General features: G+C 35.5%; 3 protein-coding genes across 3 annotated transcripts in view; 1 reads left to right on the top strand and 2 right to left on the bottom strand.

Annotated features, from left to right (window-relative positions):
- The first annotated feature begins 628 nt into the window (after nucleotides 1–628).
- Nucleotides 629–6,253, top strand: LOC107757571 (microtubule-associated protein 9-like). The gene is made up of 11 exons (XM_016575088.1): nucleotides 629–836; nucleotides 971–1,046; nucleotides 1,245–1,781; nucleotides 2,815–3,002; nucleotides 3,504–3,585; nucleotides 3,744–3,808; nucleotides 3,985–4,028; nucleotides 4,784–4,997; nucleotides 5,079–5,168; nucleotides 5,250–5,411; nucleotides 6,104–6,253. The coding sequence occupies exons 1-11, from the start codon at nucleotides 762–764 to the stop codon at nucleotides 6,251–6,253; spliced, it is 1,683 nt and encodes a 560-aa protein (XP_016430574.1). The 5' UTR covers nucleotides 629–761.
- A 2,915-nt stretch (nucleotides 6,254–9,168) lies between these two features.
- On the bottom strand, nucleotides 9,169–10,266 carry LOC107757570 (neuropeptide Y receptor type 2-like). The gene has a single exon (XM_016575086.1). The coding sequence runs from the start codon at nucleotides 10,264–10,266 to the stop codon at nucleotides 9,169–9,171; it is 1,098 nt and encodes a 365-aa protein (XP_016430572.1).
- A 5,764-nt stretch (nucleotides 10,267–16,030) lies between these two features.
- Nucleotides 16,031–17,207, bottom strand: part of LOC107757590 (lecithin retinol acyltransferase-like) — a 4,731-nt gene continuing 3,554 nt past the window's right edge. Inside the window, exon 2 of the mRNA XM_016575106.1 lies at nucleotides 16,031–16,896. Within this exon, the coding sequence (XP_016430592.1) occupies nucleotides 16,744–16,896 (153 nt within the window). The 3' untranslated portion in view covers nucleotides 16,031–16,743. The remainder of the gene's footprint in view (nucleotides 16,897–17,207) is intronic.

Here is a 17,207-nt window from a genome sequence, read left to right as displayed (position 1 = left end):
GTCAGAATTGTGAGATACTGTATAAGGGCGCAATTCTGAGAAATAAAGTCAGAACTGTGAGATATAAACTCGCAGTTGCGAGGGAAAAAAAGTCAGAATTGCGAGATTTAAACTCGTAATTCTGAAAAAAGTCAGAATGTGAGATATAAGGGCGCAATTCTGATAAGTAAAGTCAGAATTGTAGATATAAACTCACAATTTGACTTTTTTCTCAGAAATTTGAGTATCTCGCAAGATATAAACCTAGAAAATAGTCAGTCTTCCCCGTCAGAATCTCCACTCAGAATTGCGAGAAAAAAACTCAAAGTTGCGAGTTTACATCTCGCAATTCTGACTTTATTTCTCACAATTGCGAGTTTATATCTTTATTGTTTTTATTGAGTGGCAGAAATGGCCTTCCATACTAGACAACTTATCCGTTTTCATGTTTCACAGAGATGGAGATAAGCTGTGTGTGATCCAAAGGTTTACCTCCGTCTTCAACTGGAGCTCTTCCGTTTTTAAGATTTGAATGAACTGGCAAAGCTTGTGGCATTCAATGTATAAAGCGCTTGCCATACAGCGGCGTCACCGCGCTTTGCCTTCGCCGTAGTAGATTCGCAGTAGATTCTCGTCCGGTAGTTGCTTTGGTAACTCACGTAAACGAATGGCGTCCATGATGAGCTTTTAATCGTTTGAACGTCTGATGATTAAATGCTATATCTAAAACCAGCATGCATGTTTGTACATTAATGTATAATCGCATTTAAACAGTCGATAAGATGGATGATGAGCCTTTTTCTACAACGCTTGCTTACACGAAAAGCCCTAAAACATCCAGAAGAACAACTTTTCAGGTATTGGTATCAAATCATTAGCGTGCTCCAAAGTAAAGCATTTCTTTAGATTGTCAGACACATCGGGCTCTGTCTCAAATCGTAGTGAGCCGCAAAAATACTCTCTATGACACGTGCATGTTGTTCAATTTCAGGATGAGCTAAAGACAGCTGTGTCTGCTAGAGCCAACAGGCATAGTTACTCTGATGACTTTGATGATGATGAAGATGGTAAAGTTGATGATGATGATGGTTGGTTTTACAATGTCATGCTTGTTTAAAACATCTTCACTGCATGGTATACTGATGATACTCATGCCACTGACCTTACCCTGAATCAGTTTGTTTATCCTCTTATATAACTTGATTTGTATGCACGCACTTCAGTTTTTCCACTGTGTTCCTTACCATTATACTTGAATTCAGCAGACATACTCAACGAACTCCTTAAGATGCAAAAACAGAAGAAGGAGAGATTTAAAGCTGGAAAGACCAAAGGCAAAATCAACGATTTCAAGCTTTCGGGTGATGAAGAGGAAAATGTCAAACCCAAAAAAGTATCTTTTCTGAAAACCAAAAGGACCAGCTCACCTGTGAACTCCGAACAGCTGAACTCCATGAAAAGTGAAGATGACCAGCATAGTTCTGTCCATTCGCAAAGCAATTCTTACAATCTGCAGTCGGATTCCCCTTTTTCCTCTCTATCTGACAAGTTCCTACCAGAGTCCGCGTTACCTTACGAACAGTCCAAATCAGTCATGCAGTCGAGGAACCAGACCGAATCTGTGGTGAGGAAGAGCCTGACAGAATCTCCACTGCCACGAAACTCTGAGAACAGCCAATGGGAATCCTGTCCAGAGCCATTGCCTTCAGAAAAAGATGAGGACAACCAAAGGATTGGTGAAGACAGTGAACCACCCGTTCCTCAACCCAGGGAGAGAAGCGTTAAACCAAAACTCTCCACAGGTCAGGGCAGTCTTTGCATCTATGCTATTGTTTAAGGTCTGCCATCTTTGCAAGACCAATTACCAAATAACACTACTGTCTGTGTTTGTACACTGCCTGGCCATTTGGATTTAAATAAGCAAAATACTGAAGAGTCTAGGATTGGATCATTATTGCAATGTGTAGCTTTTTATTTCTCAAACATCCGTGTCGGAAGACGTACCCATGAACATATCCCAGGATGACGATGCCAAGATCCATCAGGCTCAAATTGTGAAACAGTGGTTCAGTGAGCATGAGGAATCATTTTCATGTAAGAAAAGGCACCACAGAGTCCTGAGCTGTTCGACTCTCCCAGTGTCAATACAAGATCTCAGCCAAAAATCAATGCAACTCTTGATGGAAATAAATACTGTCATGTTGCATGACCAGTGTTACTTTTAAAAGTAATGCATTACAATATTGCGGTACTCCATAAAAAAGTAACTAATTATATTCATATTTATTTTGAACTACAGTAACATCTTCTGATTTCTCTCAACATGGGGACACCAGAGCTGTCAATCAATCAAATTGGAAACTTGCATTACTTATTTGAAAAAGTAACTTCGATATTCTCTTCTAAATTAAAAAGTAATGTGTTACTTTACTAGTTACTTGAAAAAAAGTAATCTGATTACGTAACTCGCGTTACTTGTAATGCGTTACCCCCAACACTGTGCATGACATTATCAAAACAATGCCACAATTAATGCACAATACAATCAAAGCTAAAGGTGCTCAGGACTCTGATGAATCTTGGCATTGAAATCCTGTAATATGTTCATGGTTACGTCTTCCGACACGGTTGTTTGAGAAATGAAAAGCTACACATTGCATCATTTAGGGTTAAAAGAACTGCTGCCAAACACACAACATGCCAGAAACATATTAATCACTGCAATAACAATCCAGTCCTAGACTCGTCTGTATTTGTTTGCTCCAGTCCCTATAAAATTTGCTTAAGAAACGTCAGAAACTAACAATTGAAATACACTTTCTTTAATGTAAACAGGTTGTCCTGCTCAAGACATGTCACCCAGACCCAAACCCAGACAGAGGACAGTAAATATGTGTGACTTTGGTCAGTTAGAAGAGAAAACATCAGCAGAGACCCCTGCCTACAGCAGAACAGCCACGTCTTCTATGTCTATAGCCCTCTCTACTGAGAAGAGTCAAACCTCTGCCAGTGATAGTGTTCTGGTGAGAACGGCTTGATAATGGAAATAAAAAAGTGTCAGCAGAAACCCATTTAAATGCTGTAAATGCTAAAGCTTAGAGATGTTACATTTTTCAATTGCAAGTATGAATTTAGTGGACCCATTTGTACGCTTTTACATTTATTAAGGTTTTAACATCCATGGAAACTTTCCATTGCACAAAAGATTCTAAAACGTGACCCTGGAGCACAAAATCAGTCATAAGGGTCCATTTTTTATACCCCAGCGACTTAACACTGCTTTTGTGCTTCAGGGTCACAAATATTCTTCAAACTAAGAAAAAATCGTTCTTTGAGGAGCCCAAAATGATTTACAGTGTCTATGGCGTTGCTGCGAAACCCCTTTTGAAACCTTTGTTTTTAAGAGTGTAGAATCTGTTATTATTGTCTAGTGCTAGTTAATATCTCACAAGCTGATCAGGTCTAAACAAAGGCGATGGTTTGAAAGACACTTGTTTTGTTTTTCGACCACATGATTACTGCAGGATCCAGATGAAGACCAGGTCATGCCAGAGAGTTGTTCACCAGCAGAGATAATGTCTGAGGCTCCAGCCACTGTAGGCAGCGGTATGTGCAGAAACCATGCTCAGAGACTCTGTAGTAATGACATTGCATTTTGGTAAATTGGTATTGGTCATCTGTGACCTGATTTCTAATAATTTTAAGTAAATTATAGTTAAGTACTGTAGTTAGTAATAATTTTAAATATGCAATTTTCATTGCAGCTGCCTCAGAAGAGAGCAAAGAGAGAAATTATTCAACATCCTTTGAAGAAAAGCATGCAAGTCAGGTGAAAAGATCTTGTTCTGATGGTTTTCTAAAACAATGGCATCTGTTTCAGCATTGTACGACATGTTACTAAAGGAAGCAGTACCCAACAAATCAAGGTCATTTACGTGCCATGTCAAATTGTAAATCCTACTGTAATTCTTAAGTAAATCTGTCTTCACGCACTTTTCCAAGCAGGAGAGTTTGCAGGGTGCCCTTGACCTTGAAAGATCATCAGACAGGTCAGTGAATTTGTTTAATACCTCATGCTGTATATGTGCACGATGGACTTCTGAAATCTTATTTTAAAGGTGTAAAATCATGTCATATTTACAGCATTTAGAAGACGATTTTACAGCATAATTGAAAGAAAACTACACAAAAAAATAATAATAATTGTTTACTCATCCTCATGTCATTCCAAAACCCCTATGACTTTCATTCATCTAATACTACAATATTTACACTACCTTTCAAAAGTTTGGGGTCAGTACATTTTTATTCTTACTTTTTTTTTTAAAGAAATTAAAACTTTTATTCAGCGAGGATGTGTTAAATTGATAAAAAGCGATAGCAAAGGTTTATATTGTTAGAAAAGATTTATATTTTGAATAAATGCTGTTCTTTGTAACTTTTAATTCATCAAAGAATCCTGAATAAATATAGCAGTTTCCAAAAAAATCTTCTTCAAAAACATTACAAGTCTTACTGATCACAAACTTTTGACCGGTAGTGTATATTATCATTTACATTAACATACTTTTATTCAAACCAAGTCAAACGATTATCTCAACAAGTTTATGCATTTCTAAACACCTCTTTTAATTATTTCTCAAGCTATTTTTTCTATCTTGCCTCCTTGGAGGTACATATTAATCATATATAAAATAATTTTCACTTGGTCACACACTGATATGCATGTTCATCATTTTAATCATATCTGTCGTTTTTTAATGCTTTAATGAGTAAAACATTATTTAATGCACTTTTAACTCAGAAGCATGCACCAAACATTGAAACTCATCGATACTGAACAACATCTTCTGGACATTAGACCTTCAAGCTCTCGGTCATCCAGTTCCAGAAAACACAAGAGCTCTTATAAAGCAGAGTCGAAATACCTGGGAGCGCTGAAGATTTTGGACCAGAGGACAGAGGAGAGCCAACAGGTTCCAGAAGCAGCAGATTCACTAAGAGCTGCTGTGTACCAGGTGTCTAGAGACTCGCCAATGATTTTTAGACCCTTTTAATGCATCTAAAATGTGTTCGAATAATGTTTTCTTTCTTAAAAGGAATGGCTAAAAAAGAAAGAAGGAACTTTAAAAATAACAAGGAGCGCAAAAAAGCAGGAAGAGAAATTAAAAGAGGAGAAAGTGCAAGAAGTAATGTTTAATGCACATTTGAATTCTTTAGTCACCACAATCCTGGTATGATTTATTAAATGTTTGTCATTTCCCTTCTAGGACAAGCTTGCTAAAATTGCAGACGCAAAGGCCTCTTATGATGCCTGGAAAGAGAAAAAAAGTGAAGTCATTAGAATGAAAGTCAAAGAAAAACAGGAGGCAATAAAGCAACAACAAATGGAAATGGATAAAAAGCAAGAACAAAAGGAAACGGCAAAACAGGTAATTATTAAAATGTAGTTTATTGGCAAGAAAAAAACAAATGGCAACTGGTCAAATTTTTTCGTTGGTTATTATAACATTGTGTTTATTAGAAATATAGTAAATACTTTATTAAAAAGGCATTAGGCATTTGTTCAGGATTTATCCACTACAGGTGCGCAACATTAAAACTATATTTGAAGAGTTCATTTGCAAAACAGATAACTCCGTTTTTAACAATTATCAGAAATCATGTTTTTTCATTGTGCATTCTAGTTAATCTCGATCAAACTGCAGCTGGGTTATCTTGACTAGGTTAAAAAATAACTTTAAATAAAAACAGCTAACTAACACAATAAAAACATGATAACATAATAAAAAACATGATTTTACGGTAAGAAAAACGCCAGCTGTGGTTACCGGAATTTTACCGTAAAAAATACGGTAGCAACGTTTTAGGTTTTACTGTTTTAACTTAAATTTACAGTTAAATACCGTAATTACATGTAATGTCCAATACAGTTTTTCACCGTATATAGTAGGGGAATTTACCGTTAACCATTTAACAGGTTTTTACTGTAGCATTTTTACAGTCTTTTACCGTTAAATTCACGGTCATTTTTTACAGTGTATGCTATACTAACAGATATAATATGTACCACCAAATGCACCAAATGCTAAATATATCACACTCTAAACATTTCCAAAAGCAGATTTTTGAGAAATGGAAAGAGGAGCATGACAGCATCCTTAAAGACAGGATAAGAGAAAAGAAACAGACTGAGAGAAGACAGAAACTACAGCAGGCCAAAGAGAAACAAGAGAGGAAGAAGGACTCCATTTCTGCTTTCGCTGCATGGTAAGAAAGATAATACTGTAGCACTACATGACATTTTCACGACGACGTAAAAAGGCAATTTTAAGATATTTGTATTAAATATCACAAAGTAGGTCATAAACATGGCAGCTAAAGATAAATCAGTGCTGTTTATGGCATGTTTACCAAAGCCTTTACTTTGTTTAAAATAAATGTGGGAAATTTGTTTTGTAATAATGTGTTAATTTTTGTTTTCTTTTACTTATATGTATTTTGTTTACTTGTTGACAAACCATAAACAGTTTGGACCTTTTTATTGTTTGTTCTTATGATAAAAGATCGGCTCGATTTGAGAAAGGGGAAAACATTTAACCAGATAAAAAAAAAAACACTGGGTGGATTTTTATCATTATAGGGTGGTTGTGTACACACACTGCCAACACATTTCAGTTCAAACCACTTGTAAAAGTGCATGTAGCATCCTATGACCCCTTTAAAGCTTAAAGATCTCTTTAAATTTCTTTATTTACTCCCCCTCAGTTTGTTTCTTCATCAGGTTTGTAGAAATGTAGCATTGCATCAGTGTCTCAGCAATGGATGCTCTGCAGTGAATGGGTGCCGTCAGAATGAGAGTCCAAACAGCTGATAAAAACATCACAATAATCCACAGCACTCCAGTCCATCAGTTAACATGCTGAAGCTTTAAGGCTAAAAGCCATCTGCTTGAAATAAAACCCCTAATGCAGCATGATGTCTATAGATAAATCATTTAGCGCAGAGACAGGAATTCAATATTGGATTGTGGATGTAATACTAGTGGCTTTTGGGACATTCAAAGACAGACAGGACAGTAATTGACAGAATCGAAACTCTGAGACCCTCTTATTCTATTTTTATGTTGTTCCCTTGTGCTCGGTGAGTATTGATTGGTCTGTTCCTCTCAGTTGATTGATCTTTCATGGGCCAGTGGCTATCAGAATTACTGATCTTGATGGAATAAATTTCATTTGTAAACCATATCGTTTTATAGTCTGTAGGCTTCTCTGGTGGGCAAAAAAACACAATCCCTCTCTATAGCTGTAATTTGGCCATCTTATAATTCTAAATACCAGAAAGTCTCATTTTATGAAATATGTCCAGGTAATATGGAACATGAATATCCATAACAGGCTAGTTGAGACAACTGCCAACCGGACAGACCTGTTGCTGTTATATGAACTTAGAAGATAGGATTTTCTGAGAATGTTTATGTTTTAAGAGTATTCAGTTTTAGAAAGTAAACACAGAAAGCAGCTGGCTTGCTGCCTCGCTGCCCAATAAAATTGTTGATTCACACACAGTATTTTTGTATAAAGCTTTTATACTTCTGCTAAACTTGTTTCAGACCAGCTTTAAAGGCACCATATATTAAATTCAAGTGAGTTTTAGAAACAACCAAGCAAATACTTTATGACTACAGTGCTTATTTTTTTACATAAATCAAACAAAAAATGAGTTTTTCCCCCTACGGCACTGTTAGACATTATTCTTTTGACAATCTGTCAAATCCATTGTTTTATTTTTTATTTTTTTTAGTATAACTGAGATTCTATCAAAGTTGTTTTTTAATGTCTTGAATTAGTTTTATTGTTGTATTTTCCATTTTAATTTAAATTTGTTTTAGTAATTTTGTGGAGTGTTTTTGTCATTTTATAAGTTTTTTTATGTTTAAATTATGTAGTTTTTATTATTTATTATTATTATTATTTTATTTTTTTATTTTATTTTATATATTTATCAATTTTAGTTTTTGTTGTTTAGTACGTCAAGTTAAATGAAATGAAAATGAGAAATGTTACTTTGCTTCTCTCTAGTTTTAGTTAACTATAATAACCCTGGTTGAATCACATGTGCAAGATGAGTGAGTTATAGATACCTTTTTAATGTTTCAGGAACGTTTTTCCATTAAATAACATTTATTTTCACAGGAAACGAACATAAAAACTAGAATATATTCAATGTGAGATCCCTGTCTCACTGATTCTTTTTACAGATCATATATGCTAACTCCAAATACAACCAAATACATATTACATTATAACAAAAAATACAGTATTCCAAACCAATTACGTGCTTAGTCACAAAGTCACCACAATCATCTCATAAATCTGTCAAATATGTGACCCTGGAGCACAAAAGCAGTGTTAAGTCGCTGGGGTATATTTGTAGCAATAGCCAACAATACATTGTATGGGTCAAAATTATTGATTTTTCTTTTATGCCAAAAATCATTAGGATATTAAGTTAAGATCATGTTCCATGAAGATATTTAGTAAATTTCCTACCGTAAATATATCAAAACTTAATTTTTGATTAGTAATATGCACTGCTAAGAACTTCATTTGAACAACTTTAAAGATGATTTTCTCAATATTTTGATTTTTTTTGCACCCTCAGATTCCAGATTTCGCTGCGTAAAATCATTGCGCCTGCTGCACCCATGGTACGGCAGCAAAGTTCCTTGATTATTATGCCGGAATGAGAGTATAGTTCCTAGCCATATCGGCCAAGAAAATCGCAACTTTTCATTTTCCGTCTTAGTACGCGATATAACTACAGAAGAGTCAAGTTCTAAATAGGAAAAATATCTAAACTCTTTGGTCATTTTTGAGCGAGATGCTAACGGTCTAATCAGATTCAATGATCTATGCTAAGCTACAGCTAAAAGTGCTACCGCCAGACCCGGAGATCGGCTGAATGGATTCGAAAACGGTAAAACTCAACTGTTTAACTCTAGGGGAGTTGGAAAATGAGCCTATTTTCAAAAATAGTGGAGTGTTCCTTTAAGACCAGGTCCAGGGTCACATGTCAGACAATTTGAGTGTCCAGTTTTCAGATTTACTTAAAATGCTTCTTTACAGTAGACTTTTTGGATTTTTGTCCATATTATGTCAGCATTTGTGTTTTGAAAGCAAGCGGTCATCACAGCTGAGTGTTTTCTTGTGTGAAGGCAACACTGATTGTATTTTGCTTATTGCGCGTGCATTTCTCGCTTACTGTCTCACTGCTACAAACCCTTCTCATTCCATTGCTTAACATTCCACACTTGAACACGGCCAAAAAAGATCTTCTATAGTTCCTGTTCATCCAGCCATACAGGATGGGATTGGCAAACGTGGAGCACATGGCCACAATATGGAAAGCCGTATAGAGCAATCTGTAGTCTTTCATTTCCAGTACGCTGCTGTCAATATCCACAGCAAGCTGAAAGGCGTGAAAGGGCAGCCAGCTAACGGTGAAGACCACAACTACGGCCACCAGCATCTTTGTCGTCTTCTGTCGGCGCTGATGGCGGTCGCTGCGGACACCGCCGGGGCTGACGTGATTTCGTAGCTTGTTCCAGATCCGAGTGTACGCAAATGAAATGATCGACAACGGCAGGCCGTACTGCAGAAAAAACATGGCGATGCTGTAGACGGTCCCATCCGCACTACTTCCAGGCCACTTCTCGGCGCAGCCCTGAATCGTCCGCTCAGGCGATAGATCAAAAGTCACGTATTCGCGGAAGATAGCTAGAGGACTGGCGAGGATCGCGCTTGCCACCCATGTGATCGCAATGACAGCCATGCACATGTCTTTTGACATCTTGGTTTCCATGTGGTAGACAATGCTACGGTATCTGTCCAGTGCTATAACGTTGAGCGTGATGGTCGAAACGTGGACGGCTAAGCCTTGCGCATATGGCAACAGGTAGCACATCACCTGTCCGAATTTCCATTCTCCATAGAGCGTGTACATCAAAGTAAAAGGCAAACACAATGTGTTGACCAACAAGTCTGCTACAGCCAGGTTGACAATGAAATAGTTAGTCACCGTGTGTAAATTTCTAAACTTGTACACAACATATATGACCAAGGAGTTGCCGGTCATGCCAAAGATGATGATGGTGCTGTAAGCCAAAATCAAGATCACTTGAACACCCACCAGTTCTGTACTGTCTTCCAGTAAGATGCCCTCAATTTGGATAGTGGCTGGTGTAGAAGAGTTTGTGGACTGAATTTCGTCTTGAGATATGTTCATTTCGGTTCTTATATCCATATTATTTAGCATTCGTTCACTTACTCTGGAAAAAAAAAAAGAAAATGAAAAATGCATTGAAAATCTATCCTGTATTCAAAACAGAAAAATACAGCCGAAAAAAATAATGAAATGCTGGATGCACTGTTATTATATCATCAGTGATTAAAACTCTGAAAAATGCTTCAGATTGGGATTTTATTTTAATGCATGCATTGTCGATTTAATGCATAGCATGTTTTAATACTTGATGAATATGTGAGCATGTTAATTCATATTTTATATTAATAAATCAATCAAAATGCGTAGCATTCAACTGTTTGAGTGTACACTTATCTATAAAGCATTAGTATAAGATTATTATGCACAGTTGCACGTACTAAGTTTTGTACAACTATTATACTACAATACACTACTGTAGCAAAAACTAAAGTATACTACAGTATTTATTACAGTTCATCAGTTTACTATTGTTAATACTACAGTATGCTGTAGCATTCATTAACAAATTGTTGTAAATACTATAATATATACAGTATAATACACTTTACTATAGTATGGTTCAAAAACATTACAATAAATTACTATAGTATTTTTTCATGTGGGCGTTCAGTAAATTATATAGATAAACAAGACATGCATAAAGTTGAAAGTAGTTTGGATCGATCTGCAAAAAAATTACAATTTAGGGGAAAAAAAACTTTTCGGAAAGAGTCTTACCTTCTTTAAGTTGTGAAGTTGCATGCAATATAAGCTCGCGCACGAATATCTGGCAGAAGAGGAAAAAACAGCCCGAATCCATGCCAAATTTATCACGCATAACCCGACGACAGACGTCAAGGAGTGTCGATAACAAGAGTCCGAGTGAATGTGATGTACGGAGGGAAAAGCATCTGCTGAGAGTCTGAAGGATGCACGGTCTTTACAATCCAGCAGCGCTCGCGAGACTCTTGTTTGACATCAGGCTTCATTAGAGACACAGTCTGCGTTATAATTACAACTTTAATATAAAGCTTAACAGATCAGAGGTTTATGAATATCTAATTAATGTATCATTTAATATTAGTCTGCACTAGTCTGTATAATTAATGTTAATAAAAGTTATTACTATAAGATAATGCACTGACAATTATCACTTTCTTTTTCTGATAACTGCAGCAAATTACAGCTGATTTACTCGTACATAATTTCATGCATGACATTCAACATTGTTTGCTCAGCTTTTTGTTTCACATTGTCGTTTTGCAGATGGCACAGGTAGAGGTTTCAAATGTCAGGAAATGTAATCATTAAGACAAAAGGACAAATGTCTGTCTGTCCCCCTGATCCACATCAGGCAGAAATGGACATATGACTTCAACAATCAAGACGAGAGTCACTCCAGACCTTCAATTTAAACACAATGAACTGAATTTATAGCATTTGTGTTTTGCTGCTGTAGCTCATGAGAGCTGATCTTGTCTGTTAGCATCACCTGTTTTAGTATTTTAGACTTATTGTCTCATACAACACTATTTCATCTCAGGATCATGTTATATTGATTATCTTGGGATTATGATCATTAGTAATGAATATAATAGGGAGCTGATTTGTAACTGCACACTTAAGAAACAGAAATGACCTCAGAATAACCTCAGAAATTTAGTCCATTGGGTTTTGTTTTTAAGTCAGACAGCAATTATGATTCAGCTATTTTGATCGCAGAGCGACTTTTAGGAACCAGACATGCGTGCAATAATTCAGTCTAAACATTCACAAACAGAGTGTTTTTTTTAGGACATTAACATCCTGAGTGTTTTATAGCATCTTCCAATGCTTTGTCCGCTGCTTCAGAGTTTCTAGATTTGAATCTGATTGTATGATGGATTTTTTCATAATATTTTTCAGAAGCCATTCACTCTTTGAAGAGGTTGCCCTCTGGTTTTAAATGAGTTTTGCTGTGCTTCGTAAAGGATATTGATTAAGGATAAAGTCATCATGGACTGCCGTTCGCAACCCAGAGCAAATGACTTTTGGTTTAAGAATCATTTTGTTATTTTCCTCTCTTTAGGATAGCATGCACCAATCAATTGTTCACAGTAAGACCAAGAACATGCATGCATAAAGTGATAGTTCACCCAAAAAATAAAAACAAATGTGCCATCATTTACTTCCAAACCCATAATACTTTTGTTCATCTTTGGAGCACAAATGAAGATATTTTTAATATTGTATCATCATTTTTGTTGCTTATTATCATCATCATCATCATTTTTTGTTGCTTAACTTAATTAATTTCTCGAATGTCAAGCACGATTTTAAGCAAAATCTGTATATTTATGTATTTCATATGTTTTTATTGTGGATAATGAAAGACCATGTCTAATTTTCCTTGAAAACAGAGTTGGGGGGAAATCATATCATAGTGATTTATTTTCATGAATATTCTTGGCACAACATTAACAACCTGGAGGTAAAACTGTCCAAAGTGCTTTTCTATACGTGTCAACCCTAACACATCTCCTTCAGGAGCTCATACCAAACCCCCAAAATCTGGCTTGTGAAATGTGTTTTCTTCCATTTCTTCAATATGTTGTTGAAATAATAATTGCAGGTTGATTGCTATGACATTTGGGAAGAAAAATGAATAATAAAAAGAAATGATCTAACACCTAACCCCTCCTAAACCTCAGTGTAATAGCTTTCTGATTGAACTGAGCTGGCAGCTTCAGTCACTTGTTAGCTGTGTAATTAATTGGTATAGATTTTCTCTCACTTCCGCAGGGAGACTGAGGTAAATGTCCAGCCAGGCAAACGGACAGAAATAGCAGCACTACAGAGAACACAAAGCTCCCTGAAGTGCTGTTTCTGATGCTAATCCACTCATCCAAAGTTAAATTGAAATTGAAATTTATTAGGATATTGTCCACATTTGCTCCAACTTGGAGGTCTTTTCATTTTGCGGTTTGAAACTCAAGAGAGATGCATGTCAAAGATTGTTTCAATCATCAAAGCAGCTTCTTTATCTGCAGTGTAGCCTAACAGTTCTGTTTATTTCAATATGTTGGGTATGAAACAAAGAGATGCATGTCATTTTTTAAAAGAGCTATAGATTAGCTTCCTTTATTTGCATTTTAGAGAAATCTTGCAAAATTAAAAGATAAAAAAAATCTTCGACATTTCTTGCTTGTTGCAAGTGACGCATCTCCTTAATTCAAATGTGAAATAGTACCCGTCTGCTCAGTTAATCTAAAGAGAACTGAAGGATGCCGTAATTATGCAAATAAACAAACCTGAATAGTTCCTCAAACTACTCCAGTGGGTGCAATAAGAACTGTCCTTAAGTAATCACCTCCTGCACTGAACAGAATAAAGCAGGACTGGATGCAGGCTCTGTAGGACACTAGCTAATGTAAACGCTGTCTGCAGCATCTCTCCATGAACTATTCTTCATCATTATCTCCATTACTGTTCTCTTTGACTACATTATGGCACTCTGGACCATCCAAATATTACTCACTGTTTCACTGTAATCAATAATTGCTGAATATAATTAGTATTAATAGAATTAACTGTCCTGAAATCACCACTTTTTTAAGATGTCTTGGATATTTGTTTTGGTTATTCCCTTCATTTATACACAGTGACAAATTTCCTCTGTCTCTCTCTCTCTCTCTCTCTCTGTCTCTCTCTTTCTCTCTCACTTTCTTCATCTCACTCATTCCAGGGTTACAGTTCTGCACATTAAACTAGTCTGTTGTTTTCTCATTATAAGTTTTTCTTTATTATGAAAGGAGTGCTAAAGTGAAACTGATAATCATAATTATCAGAGATCATACACATTCATGATGCATCATATGTAAGGCCTATATCCTATAATGTCATAACACTTACAATATTTCAATGAAGTTTCATTTAATCCATCATCGCCACTCCTTGAAATTTAACATAGACACATATTCTCCCAGATACCAAGACATTTTGTAGCCTGTGTAGTGAAGGACAGTAAGGAACTGACGATATTGCTGCCTGTATTATCACTGTCCACTAGATGGTGCTGCTATATTGGAGTATTGTATTGTATTGTAATCTGCCTATATCCTATAATGTCATAACACTTACAATATTTCAATGAAGTTTCATTTAATCCATCATCGCCACTCCTTGAGATTTAACATAGACACATATTCTCCCAGATACCAAGACATTTTGTAGCCTGTGTAGTGAAGGACAGTAAGGAACTGACGATTCTATCACTGTATAATGAAATATTGCTGCCTGTATTATCACTGTCCACTAGATGGTGCTGCTAATGTTGTTTGATGCTTGTTGGATAATACAGAGTATATTGGAGTATTGTATTGTATTGTAATCTGTACTGGAATGTAATTATCATTATTTTAAAAGCAATTGCAAATGTAGTAGCATCACATTCAATAGTAAAAGAGCCATGTTCATTTTATATCTTAAATGCTGTTGTATAAAATATAAATTTTTGGTCACACTTTACAAAAAGATTTACTTCATTAGCAATGGTTAATGCAATAGTTATCACTAACTAACCATCAAAAACAAAAAAAATGTTCATTTTAATTTTTGGTCTTATTTTATATTTTTGGTGTTAGTGTTAATTCATAATACTTAAATACTTACTCATTCATAATACTTAATCTGTTAATTTATACAACTTGAATATGAAACAAAATGTTTTAGTATATGTGAAAATTAAAATTAACCTATAGATTACCACAATAATGTCATTGTTTGTTCACAATACCTAATGCATTAACTGATGTTCACAGATTGATTGATGTGTGAGTGTGTGTGAGTGTGTGTGTGTGTGTGTGTGTGTACTGGTTTATATATCATGGTGGGGACTTAAACCTGAGTACACACAGACTCATGGGGACTCGTGTCACGGTGGGGACCTAAATTGTGGTCCCCACGGGTACAAAAGCTTATAAATCATACAGAATGAAGTTTTTTGAAAATCTAAAAATGCAGAAAGTTTCCTGTGAGGGGTAGGTTTAGGGGTAGGGTTGGTGTAGGGCAATAGAATATACGGTCTGTACAGTATAAAAACCATTACGCCTATGGAGAGTCCCCACAAGGATAGCTGACCTCTGAAAATAACCCTGCTACTTTTTTTTTTTTTTTTTGCATTTAGCAGCTTTTCATATCACATGTGGTTAAGGTTACTAAAAAATACACAAGATGCCTTGTTTCATCTGTTCTCAGCTCTATTTATGGGGAATAAACCATGAGGAGGAGTTCACTGACATATTAAAATAGGAGATAATCTGTGCCTGTGTAGGAGGAAATTGTGAAATCCTGTTTGGAATTTGAACACAAAAGTGGACAATAAATAATGCAGCGGGGGGCTGTTATGTCCACACATAGAACTTAAGGTGCTCCATTCTCAATGTCATCACTTAATTATGTCAAAATCAGCGTTGGCATTCAACTTTAATGTTATTTTCAGGCTCATTGATTTCCTGCACAATGCATGTCTCCTCTTAGTCTCATACTGCCAGTTCACTGCATACTCTCACAATAAATAATAATTGTAATAGATACATGTATATTTTTATAATCAGAAATGATAATAAAAGAAAATAATCAGAAATGTTTCTTGAGCAGCAAATCAGCATATTAGAATGATTTCTGAAGATCATGTGACACTGAAGACTGCAGTAATGGAGTTTTTTCCCATAGGAATTCATGTTTGCAATAAACATTTGAATCAATTTAATTTTTAATTTATTTATTTTTATCTTATTTTATTAAATTTTTTCATGATCTAGCCTAAAAACACTCAAATCAGAAATGCACAGCTCAGATTATAGACCGCGTGCAAATTCCACAGGTTCAGCTACAGGTCAGACAAGCTTTATTTAGATGAAAATAGTCTAATAAATCCAATCAACTGTTTACAGCAGTGACCAGAAATAATCATAGCTACTATTTACACATAACATTCATCAAATAGCTCTGTCTACATATTCCTTTTCTGGCTCTTGTTTAGAAACTTATGGTATTAAATATATATTTTAAACTGTACAAATTCACAATCAAGCATCGTCAGAGCTTAATAATAAAAGTTAAAAGTTCATATGTATGGTATGCTATGTCCTGAATCACAGTCCATAGTAGCTACAATAAAAACTGATCATATTAGTGAAATTTATCATGTCTGTATAACACTTCAGCTTAATACAAAAATAAGGCACCTTTAGTGAACAGTAACTTTAAGCCACAGCAATATTGGCCAATATTAGGTATATGGTTTAAAATGAAAAATATACAGCATGGCTGTAAAGGCTCAAAGTTAATGGCATGTTGTCATGAGTTATTTAAAGCATAACATATATAGAAGCAAAAATACATAGACAGATTTGGCATGTTTACACAGCGATATTCCACTGATGCATTGCATTGTTGTGTACATGTCCCCTTTAAAACTAGGCTTTGTTGTTTTATGTGATGTAGTGAAAGTGTCTCTCAGCCAGCCATCCACAGAATGAAGGGAATAAGGATTGTGGGTAATGTAGTTGAAAGCGCCAGGCCGAAACACAGGCTGTACATCACTCCTATCCCAACAGTTAAGGCCACACTTCTCTGGTCCCGAATGATGGATTTCAGACAGTCACAGAACTGCAAAAGAAAACACATTAAGAATATATCAGTAGCAGACTTCGTCCAAATCCAATTCAAAAAAGACTATAAAGAATATGTTTTTATTTATTTAATTGTAGTGCATTATTGACATTTTGCATGGTGTTAATTCCACAATATCTTGATATTAATATTAATTTTAATACATAAGATGTATTCTAGGCTATTCTTTGTATTATAATATTAAAGATTAGATATAAATAGGGTTGCAAAAAGTTGGAAAAGTTCCATTAAATTTCTGAAATATTCCAGAAATGTTGGAATCTTTCCAGGATTTTTTTTTTTTTTTT

The sequence above is a fragment of the Sinocyclocheilus rhinocerous genome, unplaced genomic scaffold (assembly GCF_001515625.1).
Source record: "Sinocyclocheilus rhinocerous isolate Xijiao unplaced genomic scaffold, SAMN03320098_v1.1 scaffold323, whole genome shotgun sequence".
In the NCBI taxonomy this organism is placed as follows: Eukaryota; Metazoa; Chordata; class Actinopteri; order Cypriniformes; family Cyprinidae; genus Sinocyclocheilus; species Sinocyclocheilus rhinocerous.
This window is presented reverse-complemented; position numbering and strand designations above follow the sequence as displayed.

Excerpts from the sequence above, each read along its gene's own strand:
- LOC107757571 (XM_016575088.1), top strand. The coding sequence starts at position 762 with ATGGATGATGAGCCTTTTTCTACAACGCTTGCTTACACGAAAAGCCCT. Across the intron at positions 1,782-2,814 it reads TAAACCAAAACTCTCCACAG|GTTGTCCTGCTCAAGACATG; the intron begins GTCAGGGCAGTC and ends TAATGTAAACAG. Across the intron at positions 4,998-5,078 it reads TAAGAGCTGCTGTGTACCAG|GAATGGCTAAAAAAGAAAGA; the intron begins GTGTCTAGAGAC and ends CTTTCTTAAAAG.
- LOC107757570 (XM_016575086.1), bottom strand. The coding sequence starts at position 10,266 with ATGAACATATCTCAAGACGAAATTCAGTCCACAAACTCTTCTACACCA.